Source organism: Trypanosoma cruzi (genome assembly GCF_000209065.1).
Source record: "Trypanosoma cruzi strain CL Brener chromosome Unknown tcruzi_1047053506067, whole genome shotgun sequence".
Classification (NCBI taxonomy): domain Eukaryota; phylum Euglenozoa; class Kinetoplastea; order Trypanosomatida; family Trypanosomatidae; genus Trypanosoma; species Trypanosoma cruzi.
In genome coordinates this window covers 47,410-65,733 of record NW_921142.1, presented here as the reverse complement: position 1 = coordinate 65,733, position 18,324 = coordinate 47,410, and the positions used below count along the sequence as shown (strand labels likewise).

General features: G+C 53.4%; 7 protein-coding genes across 7 annotated transcripts, besides 6 other annotated features; 3 read left to right on the top strand and 4 right to left on the bottom strand.

The window, feature by feature from the left end:
- Window positions 1-16,865: a sequence feature (areas not merged during assembly with more than two copies in the genome that could not be assigned to a particular haplotype).
- On the bottom strand, window positions 132-2,888 carry Tc00.1047053506067.300 (trans-sialidase, putative; the record flags this gene model as incomplete). Its single annotated transcript, XM_813919.1, has 1 exon — window positions 132-2,888. The coding sequence occupies one exon, from the start codon at window positions 2,886-2,888 to the stop codon at window positions 132-134; it is 2,757 nt and encodes a 918-aa protein (XP_819012.1).
- On the bottom strand, window positions 4,178-5,485 carry Tc00.1047053506067.290 (mucin-associated surface protein (MASP), putative; the record flags this gene model as incomplete). The annotated part of the gene is made up of 1 exon (XM_813918.1): window positions 4,178-5,485. One exon carries the CDS (start codon window positions 5,483-5,485, stop codon window positions 4,178-4,180), a length of 1,308 nt encoding a protein of 435 aa, XP_819011.1.
- Window positions 6,049-6,843, bottom strand: Tc00.1047053506067.280 (mucin TcMUCII, putative; the record flags this gene model as incomplete). Its single annotated transcript, XM_813917.1, has 1 exon — window positions 6,049-6,843. The coding sequence occupies one exon, from the start codon at window positions 6,841-6,843 to the stop codon at window positions 6,049-6,051; it is 795 nt and encodes a 264-aa protein (XP_819010.1).
- Window positions 6,161-6,262: a microsatellite.
- Window positions 10,006-10,365, top strand: Tc00.1047053506067.270 (uncharacterized protein; the record flags this gene model as incomplete). The annotated part of the gene is made up of 1 exon (XM_813916.1): window positions 10,006-10,365. The coding sequence occupies one exon, from the start codon at window positions 10,006-10,008 to the stop codon at window positions 10,363-10,365; it is 360 nt and encodes a 119-aa protein (XP_819009.1).
- Window positions 10,880-11,890, bottom strand: Tc00.1047053506067.260 (mucin-associated surface protein (MASP), putative; the record flags this gene model as incomplete). The annotated part of the gene is made up of 1 exon (XM_813915.1): window positions 10,880-11,890. One exon carries the CDS (start codon window positions 11,888-11,890, stop codon window positions 10,880-10,882), a length of 1,011 nt encoding a protein of 336 aa, XP_819008.1.
- Tc00.1047053506067.250 (uncharacterized protein) lies at window positions 15,333-15,740 on the top strand (the record flags this gene model as incomplete). The annotated part of the gene is made up of 1 exon (XM_813914.1): window positions 15,333-15,740. One exon carries the CDS (start codon window positions 15,333-15,335, stop codon window positions 15,738-15,740), a length of 408 nt encoding a protein of 135 aa, XP_819007.1.
- Window positions 16,866-16,979: a sequence feature (haploid, non-Esmeraldo-like haplotype).
- Window positions 16,980-17,700: a sequence feature (haploid, Esmeraldo-like haplotype).
- Tc00.1047053506067.240 (mucin-associated surface protein (MASP), putative) lies at window positions 17,077-17,760 on the top strand (the record flags this gene model as incomplete). Its single annotated transcript, XM_813913.1, has 1 exon — window positions 17,077-17,760. The coding sequence occupies one exon, from the start codon at window positions 17,077-17,079 to the stop codon at window positions 17,758-17,760; it is 684 nt and encodes a 227-aa protein (XP_819006.1).
- Window positions 17,239-17,377: a microsatellite.
- Window positions 17,701-18,324: part of a sequence feature (areas not merged during assembly with more than two copies in the genome that could not be assigned to a particular haplotype) that runs on past the window's edge.

Sequence of the window (18,324 nt, the reverse complement as noted above, 5' to 3'; positions counted from 1 at the left end):
GGATATAAAACGCACAAAAAAGCAAACAGGGAAAAAGTAAAATAAAAGTTACTAAAGAAGAGAAATTAATTACCGTGTGTGTGTCGCTGCTGAGGAAGTCGCAAGTGTCCCACGCGGTAGCCAGTCACTCCTCACAGAGCCGCAAACACCCACAGTCCCAACAGAAGAAGCAGCGGCAGCAGCATTCCGCTCCCACACATGGTGCCGGCATCGCTGTTATTCCCCTGCGACAAATTTCCGAGACTGCTGCTGAGTGCCGCACCCTTTACTTCGCCGTCCCGTGCATGGAGCTCTTCCTGCCCATCCCTCCCTTCCGCCGTCTCCACATTCGCACCAGAGCTCGCACCCACCCCAGTTGTAGCTGTGGGGCCAACTTGAGCCACGTCCGTGGCGGTAGGAGCGTTTGCACCTGCTGTGTCGGGGGTATCCACAGGAGTTTGGGGTGGTGTGTCTCCCTGCATCGCACCTCCAGCTTCTGCTCCCACCGTTGGATCACCATCGGATGGAGAAGCGACACCCACATGTTTACTTCCACCGGGAGAAGCGCGCAACGCCAACTGCTTTACTGACTCTTCTCCTGAATTCGTTAAAGTGGACGGTGTTGATGTGGACGTGCTGCCACCAACCGCACCCTCATTTCCATTCAACAATTTAGGCCTCAACGGCGATTGCCCGTCAGAAGAGGACTGCGACGGGGTTCCTTGGCCATTTTCAGGCACCACAGGTGGAATAGAAGCTTTATTCGGGTTGAGGGCGCCAACCTCTTCAGAGCTCAACGGGCGGTTGTACAGCAGGACGTTCGTCACAGTCACAGAGACGTCTTCGCTCCCTGAGTCGCTTTTTGCACCTTCATCCCCTCCAATGTAGAAGTGGGAGATCTTTTTATCTTTCGTATTTATCAAATCACACGCTTCATCTCCCAATACACGCTGACCATCAACGTACGCGGAGCCCTGGGTGCCGTTCCGTAGCACAAGCACCACGTGGTGTGTTGTCTCCTTCGATATGCTGTTGTGCCCCTTAGGGTTTCCGCCACCGCAAGAAAACTCCCACTTCTTTTCTTTGTTGTACGACAGTCCCAGAAGTACAGGATTCTTGTTGTCATTCACCTTTACACCCATCAAAGGAATGGAGGTATCTCCCTCCGGCACCTTGTCGATGGACACCGTCGCCACAAGAGTGAAGTTGTAGTTCGCAAAGTGGTACAGCTGATTCTCCCCTTGCTTGCCAACGGGCCACTCTGCCCCTGCGCCACGCCTTGTAAACTTCACGCCACTATCCACCTGCTCCGCCTCATCTTTATTCTTCACTGTGGCGTTCACCCCGAGGTACTCGTCCCTCCATGTGTTCTCAGAGAAGTTGCCGGACAAAAATCCAACCAGCCCATCCGTGATCTTAAAAGTAGGGCTGCAGGCAGCGTCAGGTGAGGCACTCTCAGAAGGGCACAGCTTGGAGACAGTTTGGTCCGCTTTCTTCCACGTCGCCAGCACCTGCTTCACCCGCTGCAGCTGCGCAGTCAGAGGCACAGACCAAAGACTGTGTGATGGTTTCCCTTCATTACTCTTCTTCTCGTACAGTGCAATCAACTCCTCCTTATTAGTTTCACTTTCAGCACTTTTGTACAACAGGGAGCTGGCGGCAGCGTCATCATCGGATACCGGCCCAATATCAACAATGTGCGTATTGTCCGTCAGCCAAAGATGGAGTTTTCCCTTTCCATTGCCCGTTTCCTTTTTACTGTCCTCCTCGGGATACACCGGCAGAGTAACGAGCATCACATTTCTGTTATCTTCAACACCGTCAATCGTCGCTGTGATGAACCCGCTTCTAACGCCCTTCACTTCTTCACCCTTTTGGTTGTTGCCCCACACGCGCGAGAGTGTCCCGAGTGCCTCCGTCCATGAATCCCCCTTGTCACCGGACTCGTACACCCTGCGGCGGCCATCACACGCAGTCATCATCATGAGTTTTTTGTCCTTCCGCTCCACTACGGAGGGATCACTGCAGCCACCGTCAGACATCCCCTTCGACAGCTTCCAACTCTTAGCATCCTTCAAGTCGTGTATAATCAGCGAAACGGTTTTCACATTCTTTTGTGCTTCACCCTCCTTCTTCGTGCCTTCCACTGGAAACACAAGCGTACCGTCATCCGTAAGAACACCCGATCCACCGCCGCCAGTCAGCCGTGTCCAGGATTTGTGTTCTTGGTTTAAAAAAGTGCACGGGATACCGTCAGCATCGTTCCAGTCAAATTTTTTTTCTTTATCACTGAATTGCCCCTTTACCAGCAGAAGTTTCAAAGTAGCCACGTCAGCCCCATCCTGACAACCATCAGCAGGGTTCGAGCTGTAAGTCCCAACAAGCATGTAAATATCATTTTCCTTCACAACTGTTGTTGGTCGGCTCACATCCACTTTCTTCTCCTCAGAACCTACTTTCTCCAAAAATTGTGTCTTATCTTCGGCATCCTGCATAACTTCCTTCTGTTCAACATCCTCCGTTTCCGTAAGAAGTTCGGAAAAAACGCCAGTAAAAATGACGCTTTCCTTTTTGCACTGCGCCTCGGCAACGGCAAATACGTCACTCCCCACTTTCAAAAGGCCCGGAACACTCAACGATTCCACAGTAACACCCTCCTCATCCTTGACGTCCTTCCATTCATACTTTGTTTGAGATGGCTGCCCCGGAGCTTGCGCAGCAACTCCAGTGTTGCAGCACATCATCACAAGAAGGAGAAGGAGCAGCACCGCAGAGCAGAAGAGATTCCGGGACATGTTGGGCCTCTGCGGCTCACCCTCTCCTCCTTCCCTCCTCCTTCCGCTGGATCCGGTCACGCGGCGACGGTTGTGTGTGCGGGGTGCCTTCACAGCAGCAACACGTGAGAGCATATAAATATGTGTGCGGTGCGTGTGTGTGGTGTTGGTCCTTTCAGTGCCTTACAATTTCACAGTAGCGATTAGTGCTTGTTTGCTTCTTCGTAAGAGAGTGAAAGAAATAAAAACAGGCTAATAAAAGGAGGTAAAAGAATAAGCACCGCCAGCGTCCACAGTGAGTGGCACCATCATCCCCACCGCAGTCACTCCCAACAACAACAACTCACGCGCACAGACACACGGAATGAGAAGGAAGAACAGTGCAGCGGGAACACACATCGACTGCCACCAGCAGTAAAAGCCAAAGCGGGTGCGTTATTCGTCACGCGTCAGCATACACCGAGCAACGCCCAAACAACAAATCAACCAACCTGATGCAAAAGGGCACAGCCGCCCTTTGCTGTGCCCATGCGCTGCCGCCAGTCCGTTTACTGCTGTCTCCTCCAGCGCACCCGCTACGCCACCTGCACACACAACCCCGCACAGCCGGAGGATCCCCCGTCGACGGATCCACAGTATGGGAGAAACTTCGGCACGTGCAGCTGCTGGAAGGGAGGCAATCCACACTCGTCCCAGGCACCCTCAACAACACACCACCCACCTGCCTGCATGCCCCCACCTTCACGCCCGCAACACGTCGACAAGACACGTCGCGGTCCCCCGTCGTCCTTCCTCGCAAGGGCAGCTGCAGCCAGAATCCTCCGCGTCCGTGCATCCTCAACGACCAAACCCCTCCACAGCGTGTCCGACACAAAGTGTGTGTATGCATGTGCTCGTGCGTTCGTCAGCGTATATAATTGCAGAGCAGCTGTGCGGCACAAGAGAGTCTGAAGAAAGCAACGGCAGAGAGAGGCAGATAGCACACACGCAAATTACTCATATCATCACACACACACACACAGCCGCGGAATGGGTGCACTCAACCACAAAATCAAAAAGAAAAACAAAACAAAAAGCCGAAGCGTGGGACGACCAGCGCACACACACTCTCAATACTCCCGTAAAGCAAAACACACACACAGAGGGAGAGAGAGAGAGGTCGCCCACTCAATGCAATGGAAACAAAACAGAAACAGTTACGGTGCTCCGCCCATGCAGCCAGGCAGGACGGCAGCGGTGCGTGTCGTGCAAAAGAGAGCACCAACGGGCCTGCATGGGTGTGCATGCATATATACAATGGGCACATTATGTGTGTGCCTCGTGGGGTGAGGTGAGGGCGAGAGTCCATGCAAGGGGACACACACACACAGAGAGAGAAGGAAGAGTGTGTGTGCGGGCGGTGCACGGCTCTCTCTCCCTCACTCTCACGCGGCCACCACCGCAGCCGCAGCCGCACACGCAACAAAAACAAGAAGCAAAAGAGGGGAGGTGGTGTGGGAGACCGCGGTGCTGCCGTCACTGTCGCCAGTCGTCGCCGTCGTATTTTTCATGGCTGTGGCCGTCACTGGTGTTTCCTTCGGATTGGCATCTTTATTTTCATTTTGTTCGTCTCTTGTCTTTGCAACATCAACTGCTGGATCACTGTTCGGGATGCCGTCTTCAGTGCTATTGTCAGCTTCATTATTGGCAAAATTACCGTTTGCCGTGGGTGGTGGCTTTGTTTCTGCATGGCCGTCAGATGTTTCATTCTGAGAATTGGCTGTGATGGAGGCAATGCCCTCAGTTTGTGAATTGCTGTTTGACTTCATGTCGCTTTGGGGTAGTTGTAGCTGTTGCACGGGCACGGTATCTTCAGGGCTTGACTGTCCATTCACTCGTGCTTGTGTTGAATCTCCCTCTTTTTTTGCAATTGTTTCCAGTGCCACTTCTGCTGGTGCGTTTATTAGTGATGGTGATGTTGCTTGTGGTATTTTTTCCAGTTTCGCTGCATTTTCAAGTGTCCCTGTTGGTGAATTATCATTTTTGTTTTTTTTTTTGTGTTCTCCCGCATCTTCTTGTACTGCCTGTTTTGATTTTTTCGTTTTATCTTCATCTTCGTTAACCTTTCCCAATGCTCCCACCCCCCGTTCAGGAACGTTTGGAGGAATATTAGCGTCACTGTCATCCGTCGGCGCGAAATTGGAGGATGCATCGCTCTCGGAAGGATTATTCAAATTGTGATCTTTGCCAGGTTGAGTGACAGTACTGCCAGATGAAGATTGACCAACGCTTTGGCGTTGGGACTCCGTTGCCTTACCACCTGAGGGATCCCTAGTATCGCCAATTCCATTTGAATCAACCGTTTTTAACGGCTTCTCCTTTTCAACGTGGTCTGATAATTTAGCTGTCGGCAGCGGTGCTGGTGGAACAGGCGTTAAAACTTCATCATTACCCTTCGACGTCGTACCAGATAATAATTGCTTGGGCTTTTCCGATGTGACTGTACCACCCAATTCTGCTCCCTCCTCGTCCCCAGCTTCAACCGCCCTTATTAATCCCATCTGAGTGGATAACAAACTGCATTCCGCCGTCGGAAAGACGGCGTCACTTTCAGCATTATTCATGTGCGTCAATAAATTCCCGTTACCTTCACTGCAGCGGTCCGCCATCGCGTATACAACTCCGCCGGCACCGCAGCACAGCACGCAGAGGGCACACACCAGCAGCACACGGCCAGTCACCATCATCGCCATCACTCCTGTCACTTGCGTGTAGCCTTCAGCACAAACTAACAACACGTCAACGCAGAGTGAAAGCAAAAGGGAGAAATACAAGGCCGCTACACCACACACAACCACCGCAAAGTGCCAAATGATAGCAGCACACAACATGAGGCAGTTGGAATCAGTAAAAGGGCAAAAACACACAAACACAGCTCCGCAGCAATAAATCAGCAAGAAAAATAAACACAAAGCAATTTAAAAAACACGAGTAAAGAAAGAGCAATAAATTTTTTAAAAAGGTAAAACTACTAGAGGCAAACAGGTGCACAGAATGGCTCCAGTGTGCATGCACCAGCACATACAAAAATGGTTCCACGCAAACAGTTGTGGGCGTGTCGTGCATACGAGTTTGTCTGGGGTGCGTTCGACGTGACGGATGTGGAGAGTAACACGTAGCACGAAGAAGAGCAGCGGAAGCAAATAAAGCAAAACACAATCATTATTTTCTCTTATTTAGTTACATCGGACCAAAGTGGACGCACACATAAATCCCCGCTGTTGAGTGCTGGCACGCACAGCCCACATACACCTCTTCAGCCCAGAGTGGTGTACGCCAGCGCGGATGCGGCAAGCAGCAGCGAGGCACACACACACGCAGAGCCGCTGAGGCTGCCGTCAATTTCGCGAAGACGTGACGGTGCGCGGGTGGTCGTCGTGGTTGGCGCCTCTGTAGTCGTAGTTGGTGCCTTTGTTGTAGTGGTTGTTATCGTTGTTGGTGCCTTTGTTGTAGTCGTCGTCGTGGTCTTCTCGGCAGGATCTTCGGCTTCCTGATTTGCTTCTTCTGCGGATTGTCTTGTGCCGATTTCTGGTCCTGGATTACCGTCTGTATCATGATTTCGTAACGTGTTAGACACGTCAACTGATTCCGGACTTGCAGCGGTCGAACTTGGTCCCACTCCTGCAGTAATTCCCTTTTCCGCACCGGACCCATTACTTGGCGACCCTGGCTGACTTGTCCCCTGTGATGGTATCACCGATGGAGGGGACTGTGGATTGGCAGCGACAGGAGCTTTAACTTCAGGCTGAGTAGACTCTGCCGCGCACACGGACGGGCAGCAGCACAGGGCGAGCACCAACAGGGCGCACAGCAGACGGCACGTCGTCATCGTGAGTGTGGTCGTTCGGTGGTGTGGAGCTGATCTGCACAGTGAGGGACATGGAGAGCAACAGGGGAGACGAGAGGTGCAGCAGACACACACAGAGGGCACACCACATGAGGAGAGGGCAGCAGCCAGGCATGCACCGTACGCCGCACACCACGCACGACACACAGATGGAAGAGGGAGAAGCAAACAGGAGCGGCACACAAGGCTCCACCGCATGCACATACGGCGAGAGCGGTCCGTCGTGTCGGCACCCCTCACGGAGAGTACGCACACACACAAGAGGAGGCGCAACGCACACAGCAACGCAAAAGCAAAGTAACAATAAAAAAGGGATATCCCCGCACACCACGTGAATTGTTGGTCCACGGGAAGGCTAGCCAATATTCATCACAAAAGCAACTCAGTTGCCTTTGGCCTTCGTTCATATTCAGCGCAAGGAATGGAAGAGTGCAGGCAACCATTTATTTGTGTTTCTGTTTGGATGTTGGAAGATGTCTGCATGCATTTTGTTCTTTCGTTTTTGCAGAGGGTAAGCCTTCATGCCTGCATCGTGTGTTGGTAATTTCTGCAGGGTGCAGAATTATTTTTTTTCCTGTTTTAAAGTTTTCTTGTGTTGGTGCAGCCAATAATTCGGTTTGTGTTGTTCCTGCCTTTCGCTGGTAAAGTGCTGCAATAGATGTTTGTTTTTCCTCTCGTTGCTGTGGCACCTGATTCCTCACCGTTTATTGCGGTGGAAATGAAAATATGTGAGTGGACTCCCACACACCAGAGCACACCTTCGCTCCTATTTATTGGTGCACAGAAGGGCATGTGTGTTTGGTGGTGTCTCGTCCATATATTTTGTGGGCGTACATTCCCCTGCAGGCTGGGGGCGGGATGACGCTCCGTCGCGGTGCACTTCCCTCGCATGCCGCCCACTGTGATTCATCATGCATCACCCTCTCACATATTCCGTGATGCCACACCGCTTATATTATTGCAGCCGCTGTGATTCCGCGTATTTCACGCATTTGATTGTGCCACAATACATCCGCTCGTGTGGCCGCCGCATCCAAACAGCGGTGCCCAACACCGTGAGCGGCAGTCCACATCCCTGCATGTCCCAACGCTGTGGTGTTTGACTGTCAGCCAGGCGTCAGACATCAGGAGAGTGTTGTGCCGGCAGTACAACACACGGAGCTGCAGTGAATGACTCGGGCGGCGACGCATCTATTTGTCGCAAGGCAGTGAAAAGGAGTCGGGCAAAATAATGCCGGCTGCATTCACGACACCACATCCACAGCCGAAGCATGCGACGTGATGTGTGTTTCACTGTTACTGTGAAATGCCTGCAGACGACGTCACTAGTGGAGGCATGCCACCCATGATCAGCGGACAGACAATAATCGGCATGGGAGGCCACAAAAGGCAGCAACGACGCCAGCAGCAGGAGCAGCTCTCTCTCTCTCTTGCCTCCGAGAAGCAATTATTCCACCAGCAACAGCTGACTGTGCCATCGTGACGCTCCATGCACGTCGTGGCTGCGTCAACACATCCTGTTCCCTGCAGCGCCTCAAAAGATGCCTCACTCCGTCCACTAAGTGCATCAATGCGGGCCGTGCCTGGGCTGTTCGTGAGGACTACAGTGATGTGAGGGTCACCGAGTCGCAGCATGTTTGTTGTGACGTTGTTGCATGGCACCTGCACACACACACGCAGCGCCTGCATCCCTCCCTTTTGTGTCCGCCCTCCGCCGGAGTGGCCACACACACGGGCAGCAGCAAAATCACTTCCCCCTCGACGATCCAAAATCAACACCGACAGCCCTCGCGACGCAAAGATCTCAGTTGCCAGCACGGGCCTCCTGCCGCTCTGCCATCGACGCTGAAACACGGCACAGTGCACGCACTTATTCTCCTCGTGTGCAGTCAGCCGTTTGCTTCACACATTCTGCGATGGGCTGACGTCCATAAAAGCACGCCACAAAGGCCACCGTGATCGCACACGCTCTTGCGATGAGCGTCGGTGTGTGCATGGATCCGCTGCTCACACGTGCTGGCAGGCAGCCTGCAGCCGGTGCCCTCGTGCCATTTCATCGGCTCCAGCACGGAAAAGAGAAAATAGCCTATTCCCGATGTACTTATTCCCACCAGCAGCACCAACACGCTGGTTGCCAGCCGTCATTCCTCAGCACATCCAGGAATGCTGAAAAGTGACGTGGAACTGTCAGCCAGCAATGCCACAATCCCGCACACATGTCGGCTCCACCAGAGAGGACACACAAACCACAAACAACACCCTCCACATGTCATCCGAAAATCATTCCGAAACACCGCGACACGCCAAACAGAAGTATTCGTCACTCCATGCACCTTCCCACGCAATCACATAGTTCATGCACCACGCACGGCAGCAGCCCACACGCGGTCAAACAAAAGTTCCTCGGATCAGTGTTATCCGCGTGTTGCAGTGGGAAGTAAACAAAAGGGACGGGCGGCCAAACCCCAAAAGAGTGCCACGACTGGCCGCAACTCAACGGAACGCAGCCACCTAAATGAATTCAGTCCTCATGCCCTCAGCCTCCCACCTTCTCCCACAAAAGCTGCCAATCAAACGTGACGTCCAATAAATTCGCTTTGCAAAAAAAGGAGAAACCGCAGTGCTTCCTGCTGTCATCCGAGATGTTGTTTGCTGATTAATGCGGAGGCACTCACCTTCTCCTCAAAACGACGCTGTGCGCCTGCAACGGCTTCTTCAAAATCGCAATTCTCCAAAGACATCGGGAAGCTCCTACGCACCTTCGTCACACACCACAATGCAAATGAAAAAACAATGCTTTAGTTGGACTGCGATGCGGACCGTGCCACGCCGCCATCAGCCGCGGCTGGGTGCAGAGGCTGGTGCGTCCCAGCACACCACGCGATACTTTCTGGTTGGACGCGTCCACAGTGCGCTGCACCGCGGCGGCGAGGCAATCACACCGTGTCCGGCCCACGCGCAGAAAAGAAGGATAATTTTATCCACCTGGCCGCCAATCCAGCACCGCTGCGGAGGATCATTGGGTTCCGTGAAACCACACAGCACGAACGCCTCACACTTCTCCGATGTATTGGGGACGTGTGTGGCGCAATCTGATTGGAGACTATGCCGCCGTCCATGCATGAAAGGCGGCGACATCGATCCCGCTTCCGAGAGATGCTGTTATTAATGGATTACGCCGCGTATGTAATATTATTGGGACACCCCACAGCCACAATCGTGCTCCTCCTATTCAACATCGAATTTTCCCCTGGGACACTGTGAGCTGCAATAACGTGGAATTTAATCAGCCACGCTTTGCCCAAGACGCCTCTGACGACGTCAAGCGCACGGCTCTTGATTCTATTTACTCCTCCCTGGGAGCGTATGATTTTGAATTATGGACAGACGTTTCTTCCTCTCTCGCCGAGCTCGCACCTGGATCCGCTGCACTATTGTATGGCTCCACCACGACAAATGATCTCCCTGTGGAGGTCCATCGTGCAGCAGCTGGCAGGCTCGCATCCTCATATAGAGCGGAGTGCCTTGCCACTGAAGATGGCATTATACATCTCATACCTTTTTGTCTGGAAACATCCCAATCGCCCACACGAATCCTGGTGGCAACGGACTCCCTGTTGGCAATCACACCACACACATCATCACAACCAAAAGCACCAGCAGCAGTGCAGACCGTGGGTTAACGTGACCAATTGGCGCATGCTGTACGTAAAAGAAAGCAATTAATGGCTTGACAAGGATAAGAAACACTGACAATATCGCAAAACAAAAGAAAAAGAAAATAAAATAAAAACTCATGCGTACACATTCTAAGCAAACCACCAATCCAAAAAAAGAAAAACATAATGGGTCGACTCAACCACAACACAATGAAAAACAAAACAAAAAGCCGAAGCGTGGGACGACCAGCGCACACACACTCTCATTGCTCCCGTAAAGCAAAACACACACACAGGGAGAGAGAGAGAGAGGTCGCCCACTCAATGCAATAAAAACAAAACAGAAACAGTTACGGTGCTCCGCCCATGCAGCCAGGCAGGACGGCAGCGGTGCGTGTCGTGCAAAAGAGAGCACCAACGGGCCTGCATGGGTGTGCATGCATATATACAATGGGCACATTATTGTGTGTGCTTCGTGGGGTGAGGTGAGGGCGAGAGTCCATGCAAGGGGACACACACACAGAGAGTGAGTGAAGGACGAGTGTGTGTGCGGGCGGTGCACGGCTCTCTCTCCCTCACTCTCACGCGGCCACCGCAGCAGCAGCCGCACACGCAACAACAACAAGAAGAAGCAAAAGAGGGGAGGTGGCGTGGGAGACCGCGGTGCTGCCGTCACTGCCTTCAGACTTCAGTGTTTCATTTCTTTCGGCGGTGGCCGTATTCACTGTTTCTGGTGCGGTCTCAGTGGGTGCAGAAGCAAGGTTGGTATTATCAACTTTGTGGTCGCTTGTTTCTGTGGGGTTGGGCCGTGGATCATTGTCATTATTCTCAGCCCCCGTACCCTGAGAATCGTCATTGTCATTTATAGAGATGGATGATGATGTCGTTTCCGCATGTTTGCCGTTATCGGCAATCGCCACCAGATTTGATGTGTCGCTCTCTTGTTCTTGTTGCTCTGCCTCAGCATCCCCTGAATGTCGTTTCAGTGCTTCGGACAGCGCTTTGGTTTGTGACGCTGTGTTTTCTTTATTTTTTTCTCTTGACAACTGGGAGAGATTTCGTGCCGCTGAGCCTTTCCCTGTTTCTGGAACAGTCACTGCTGGTGATGCTTTTGGCTGTGGTACTGCCGAGATTGGTAGTGGCGGTGTCTTTTTCGTCGGGGTCGCATTCATCGCATTTTTTGCCTTCTCCGCAACCTCTTCATTAGGTGCTGGCACTGCCGGATCATGCTCTGTTGTTTTTTTTACTACCAATTCCTCGGAATTAACCGTTGAACCTGGTGAATCGGTGTCACCATCCTCTGAACCCGACTGACCAGACGTAATTGCTCCATGTGGTGTATTGGACGACACATCGGGTTCCCCTCCCGCAACGGTAGAAACAGATTGAAGTGGTCCACCGGAGTTATTCGTTTTCGGGACTGTACGAGCATTTGGACCCAAGGAATTGGCCCCCAGGCCTGAATTGTGTGACGGTGTGGGCGGTTCAGTGTGTCCATCACGTTCCGCGCCAGCACTCGCTCTAACACACACGAACGGGCAGCAGCACAGGGCAAGCACCAACAGGGCGCACAGCAGACGGCACGTCGTCATCGTGAGTGTGGTCGTTCAGTGGTGTGGAGCTGATCTGCACAGTGAGGGACATGGAGAGCAACAGGGGAGACGAGAGGCGCGGCAGACACACACACAGAGGGCACACCACACGAGGAGAGGGCAGCAGCCAGGCATGCACCGTACGCCGCACACCACGCACACACACACTCCAATCCACGGCAGCAGGCACACACACACACACAGCCCTGCCGCAACACCACGCACAGATGGAAGAGGGAGAAGCAAACAGGAGCGGCACACAAGGCTCCACCGCATGCACATACGGCGAGAGCGGTCCGTCGTGTCGGCACCCCTCACGGAGGGTACGCACACACAAGAGAAGGTGCAGCGCACACAGCAGTACAAAAGCAATGCAACAATTAAAAGGGATATCCTCGCACACCACGTGGATAGTTGGTCCACGGGAAGTGCAGACAGTATTTATTACAAAAGCAACTCAGTTGCCTTTGGCCTTCGTTCATATTCAGCGCAAGGAATGGAAGAATGCAGAAAACTATTTATTTGTGTTTCTGTTTGAATGTTGGCAGATGTCCGCACGTTTTGTTTTGTTTTACAGAGGGTAAGCCTTCATGCCTGGGTCGTGTGTTGGGGTTCCCGCAGGGTGCACAATTATTTCCTTCTCTTTTGAAGTTTTCGTGTGTTGGTGCAGTCAACAATTCGGTTTCTGTCGTTCCTGCCTTTCGCTGGTAAAGTGCTGCAATAGATGTTTGTTTTTCCTTTCGTTGCTGTGGCACCTGATTCCTCACCGTTTATTGCGGTGGAAGTGAGAATATGTGAGCAGACTCCCACACACCAGAACGCACCTTCGCTCCTATTTATTGCTGCATGGAAGAGCATGTGTGTTTGGTGGTGTCTCGTCCATATATTTTGTGGGTGTACATTCCCCTGCAGGCTGGGGGCGGGATGACGCTCCGTCGCGGTGCACTTCCCTCGCATGCCGCCCACGGTGATTCATCATGCATCACCCCCTCACATATTCCGTGGTGCCACACCGCTTATATTGTTGCAGCCGCTGTGGTTCCGCGTATTTCACGCATTTGATTGTGCCACAATACATCCGCTCGTGTGGCCGCCGCATCCAAACAGCGGTGCCCAACACCGTGAGCGGCAGTCCACATCCCTGCATGTCCCAACGCTGTGGTGTTTGACTGTCAGCCAGGCGTCAGACATCAGGAGAGTCTTGTGCTGGCAGTACAACACACGGAGCTGCAGTGGATGACTCGGGCGGCGACGCATCTATTTGTCGCAATGCAGTAAAAAGGAGTCGGGCAAAATAATGCCGGCTGCATTCACGACACCACATCCACAGCCAACGCATGCGACGTGATGTGTGCTTCACTGGTGCTGTGAAATGCCTGCAGACGACGTCACTAGTGGAGGCATGCCACCCATGATCAGCGGACAGACAATAATCGGCATGGGAGGCCACAAAAGGCAGCAACGACGCCAGCAGCAGGAGCAGCACTCTCTCTCTCTCTCTCCGTTGCCTTCTAGAAGAAAATATTCCACCAGCCACAGCTGACTGTGCCATCGTGACACTCCATGCACGTCGTGGCTGCGTCAACACATCCTGTTCCCTGCAGCGCCTCAAAAGATGCCTCACTCCGTCCACTGAGTGCATCGGTGTGGGCCGTGCCTGGGCTGTTCGTGAGGACCACAGTGATGTGAGGGTCACCGAGTCGCAGCATGTTTGTTGTGACGTTGTTGCATGGCACCTGCACACACACACGCAGCGCCTGCATCCCTCCCTTTTGTGTCCGCCCTCCGCCGGAGTGGCCACACACACGGGCAGCAGCAAAATCACTTCCCCCTCGACGATCCAAAATCAACACCGACAGCCCTCGCGACGCAAAGATCTCAGTTGCCAGCACGGGCCTCCTGCCGCTCTGCCATCGACGCTGAAACACGGCACAGTGCACGCACTTATTCTCCTCGTGTGCAGTCAGCCGTTTGCTTCACACATTCTGCGATGGGCTGACGTCCACAAAAGCACGCCACAAAAGGCCACCGTGATCGCACAAGCTCTTGCGATGAGCGTCGGTGTGTGCATGGATCCGCTGCTCACACGTGCTGGCAGGCAGCCTGCAGCCGGTGCCCTCGTGCCAGTTCATCGGCTCCAGCACGGAAAAGAGAAAATGGCCTATTCCCGATGCACTTATTCCCACCAGCAGCACCAACACGCTGGTCGCCAGACGTCATTCCTCGGCACATCCAGGAATGCCGAAAAGTGACGTGGAGCTGTCAGCCAGCAATGCCACAATCCCCGCACACATGTCGGCTCCACCAGAGAGGACACACAAACCACAAACAACACCCTCCACATGTCATCCGAACATCATTCCGACACACCGCGACACGCCAAACAGAAGTATTCGTCACTCCATGCACCTCCTCACACAATCACATAGTCCACACAAAACGCACGGTAGCAGCCCACACGCGGTCAGACAAATGTTCCTCGGATCAGTGTTATCCACGTGCTGCAGTGGGAAGTAAGCAAAAGAGACGAGCTACCAAACCCCAAAAGGGTGCCACGACTGGCCGCAACTCAACGGAACGCAGCCACTCAAATGAATTCAGTCCTAATGCCCTCAGCCTCCCACCTTCCCCACAAAGGACCCAATAACTGCAAATCAAATGCACTGTCCAATAAAATTGCTGTGAAACACCAGATTAAGCTGCAGTGCCTTATGTTGTAATCCGAGGACATTGTTGTCGCCTTCACGGAGGCAGACGCACATCTGTTATTCACAACGACGCTGAACACCTGCAACGGCTTCTTCAGGAACGCAATTTTCCTACCGAATCAGAAAACACCAATACACCATCGGTCCGTACCAAAATTTAAAAACAGCAAAATTCTTCACACAGACACCAAAGTAGACCGTGCCACGCCGCCATCAGCCGCTCCTGAGCGCAGAGGCTGGGGCGTCCCAGCACACCATGCAGTCCTTTCTGGTTGGGTGCGTCCACAGTGCGTTGCACCACGGCGGCAAAGACATCGCACCGTGTCCGGCTCCCATTCACCTCCACAGCCTGGAAGTGCGGCACGGCGACAGCTGCACAGCATCGCTCGGCCCACGCGCATCATCGAAGGATACTTCTGCCCACCTGGCCGCCAATTCAGCACCGCTGCGGGGGATCCTTGGGTTCCGCACACCCACACCGCACGAACGCCTCACACTTCTCCGATGTATTGAGGACGTGCGTGACGTGATACGCTCGGAAAACACAGTTTAGTCAATACTTGGGAGGGCGGCGAAGACTATCCGCTCCAGGAGATGCCATCCTCAAGGAACCGCGACGCTTCTGCGGCAACATGGGGATCTTTTCGGACCGCATCCGCGCCTCTCATGCTGAGCAGCGAGTTTTTACCTGGACGCTGTGAGCTGCAACGCGGTGAGCATCTTCTAGCCACGGCATGCCAAGGACGCCCTGGACGGTGTCAGAAGATCGGTTGTTGAGGCGGACTTTGCCTCCCTGGGGCCGTATGACGCAGGCCGCTGGACGGACGTTTCTTCATCTCTCGCTGAGCTCGCATCTGGATCCGCTGCACTATTGTACGGCTCCACCACGACAACCGATCTCCCTGTGGAGGTCCATCGTGCAGCAGCTGGCAGGCTCGCATGCTCATAGAGGGCACAGTGCCTTGCCACTGAAAATGTTTTTAGACATCTCATACCTTTTTGTCTGGAAACATCCCAATCGCCCACACGAATCCTGGTGGCAACGGACTCCCTGTCGAGAACTGAGGCACTCCGCGTCGTTCCACTGGCCATGCGAGGCTACGTTACTGAAGAGAGTTGGATTATGCTGCTTTCCTTGGTGAAGCGAGGTCACCCTGTGGATTTTATATTTTTCCATCGCACTGCGGTATCCCACGCAGTGAGGCCGCTGACGACGAGGCCATGATTGCACGATCCCTCCCGCGGGACTGCGTCAATGCCTGGCACGTGGGCTTCCTCACTGCAGTGAAGAGGTTATAATGGAAGGATGCCCAGGAGGAAAAGGAAGGCGCGTGCACCGCATGAGAGGCGCCTGTCGGTGTGGCGAGGACTCTATTCCTGGTGTTGACCCGGACATCGCGCCCCGAGTGGCGGCTCTGCGCACAGGCACGGCGCGACTCCTGCCCACTCCTCGACAGGCCTGCGCGTGCCCTTCGTATCACAAGTAACCCTCTGTGTCGGTGGTGCCGTCCCTTTCTTACTGAAGAGACCGGCCCGCCGCTGCCTCCGCCGGAGCTTCTTCCCGACGTGAGCACCGCAAATTCTTGCCGACCAGCGAGCGGCGGATTGACGTCCTTCTGACCAACCTGCGGCAGAGTCTGCGCTCGTCCGTCCACAGTATGAGGGCACATGCCGGACGTGCTCAGCCTGGCGTTCCGATAGTTTGAGAGGGCCTCGGATGCGGATGCCGCAATGGCTCCACCGTCTTTTTAACAGGCGCCTCGCGCGCAGGCTGCCACCGAAGTTGCCAAGCATGCCAGCAGGCAAGGCACGCAGGAAGCACCACCGCGGGTACTCGAGATGGACCAGGCTCTTCCGCCACCGCTTCATCACAGAAGCCACGGGCTGCTGATCCCCGGCGGACCATGGGAGACTCCGCTTCATCCACTTTGGTAATGTCCTTTCATTCAGAATATGGACTGTGACTGTTTGGAACTGTCCCAGCCTGCACGAAGGCCTGTTTGCGACGGAATGCTTGTCACTTTTGTACGGGGAGCCCTTGCGCTATTTACTCATTCCGGCGCGAGAAAAACGATATAAAAAGTTATTTTGTGATGAATATTGACTGCACTTCCCGTGGACCAACAATCCACGTGGTGTTCGGGGATCTCTCCTTTTAATTGTTACTTTGCTTTTGCGTTGCTGTGTGCGCTGCGCCTCCTCTTTTGTGTGTGCGCACCCTCCGTGAGGGGTGCCGGCACGACGGACCGCTCTCGCCGTATGTGCATACGCAGCGGAACCTTGTTTGTGTGTTGTTTTTTTATTTTTGCTTTTTAGAACTTCTAGTTTGCATGGCGGTGTTCGAGATTTGCAATTGTACTAATTCCATCTGTCTAATTTTTGTGTGCGTGGCTGTGTGAATTGTCTCTCCTTTTGCTTCCACTCTGCGTTGGCGGGGCGTTATTTTGTGCTGAAGGCTGCACGCAATTGATAGGAGTGATGGTGATGACGATGGCTGGCCGTGTGCTGCTGGTGTGTGCCCTCTGCGTGCTGTGGTGCGGTGCGGCCGGTGGAGCTGTTGGTGTTTCTGGTGGGGAGGACAACACTCTGAAAGAATTATTTATTCCAGTTGCGAGATTGCAGGAAAGATCAGAACAAAGGGCAGCAGAAGCAACAGCTGACGCAAAGGCAACAGCAGAAATGGCAGCAAAGGCGGCAGCAGTAGCAGAAGCAGCAGCAGAAGCAGCAGCAAAAGCAAAAATAGCAAAAGAAGAAGCAAAATCAGCAACAGCAAAAGCAGAGGAAGCAAAGGCGGCTGCAGAGGCAGTCGCCACAGCAGCAGAAGCACTGCGAGGTACAGCAGTCGGAGAAGAGGAGGTAAAAACAGCAATACATGATCACGATAATTCAGTCGAACACCATTCTGGAGAAAAACAAGAGCTTCTACAAGAAGAACCGGAACGACAAGAAAAAGAACAGCATGCAAAGCAGCAACACCAACAGCGTGAACATTCCGCAAGAAATGGTGAGGAATCCGCGAAAGACGAAACTGCTAATAGTACAAATGCAACCGCAATTAAGGACGACAATGACGGCAGCACCGCGGTCTCCCACACCACCTCCCCTCTTTTGCTTCTTCTTCTTGTTGCGTGTGCGGCTGCTGCTGCTGTGGTGGCCGCGTGAGAGTGAGGGAGAGAGAGCCGTGCACCGCCCGCACACACACTCTTCCTTCTCTCTCTGTGTGTGTGTGTCTCCTTGCATGGACTCTCGCCCTCACCTCACCCCACGAGGCACACACAATAATGTGCCCATTGTATATATGCATGCACACCCATGCAGGCCCGTTGGTGCTCTCTTTTGCACGACACGCACCGCTGCCGTCCTGCCTGGCTGCATGGGCGGAGCACCGTAACTGTTTCTGTTTTGTTTCCATTGCATTGAGTGGTCGACCTCTCTCTCTCTCCCTGTGTGTGTGTGTTTTGCTTTACGGGAGCAATGAGAGTGTGTATGCGTTGGTCGTCCCACGCTTCGGCTTTTTGTTTTGCTTTCCTTTTTGATTTTGTGGTTGAGTGCACCCATTCCGCGGCTGCGTGTGTGTGTGTGTGTGTGCGATGATATGAGTAATTTGCGTGTGTGCTATCTGCCTCTCTCTGCCGTTGCTTTCTTCTGACTCTATTGTGGCGCACAGCTGCTCTGCAAGTATGGGCGCTGCGAAACACATTCAAATACACACACCTTGTTGCACAT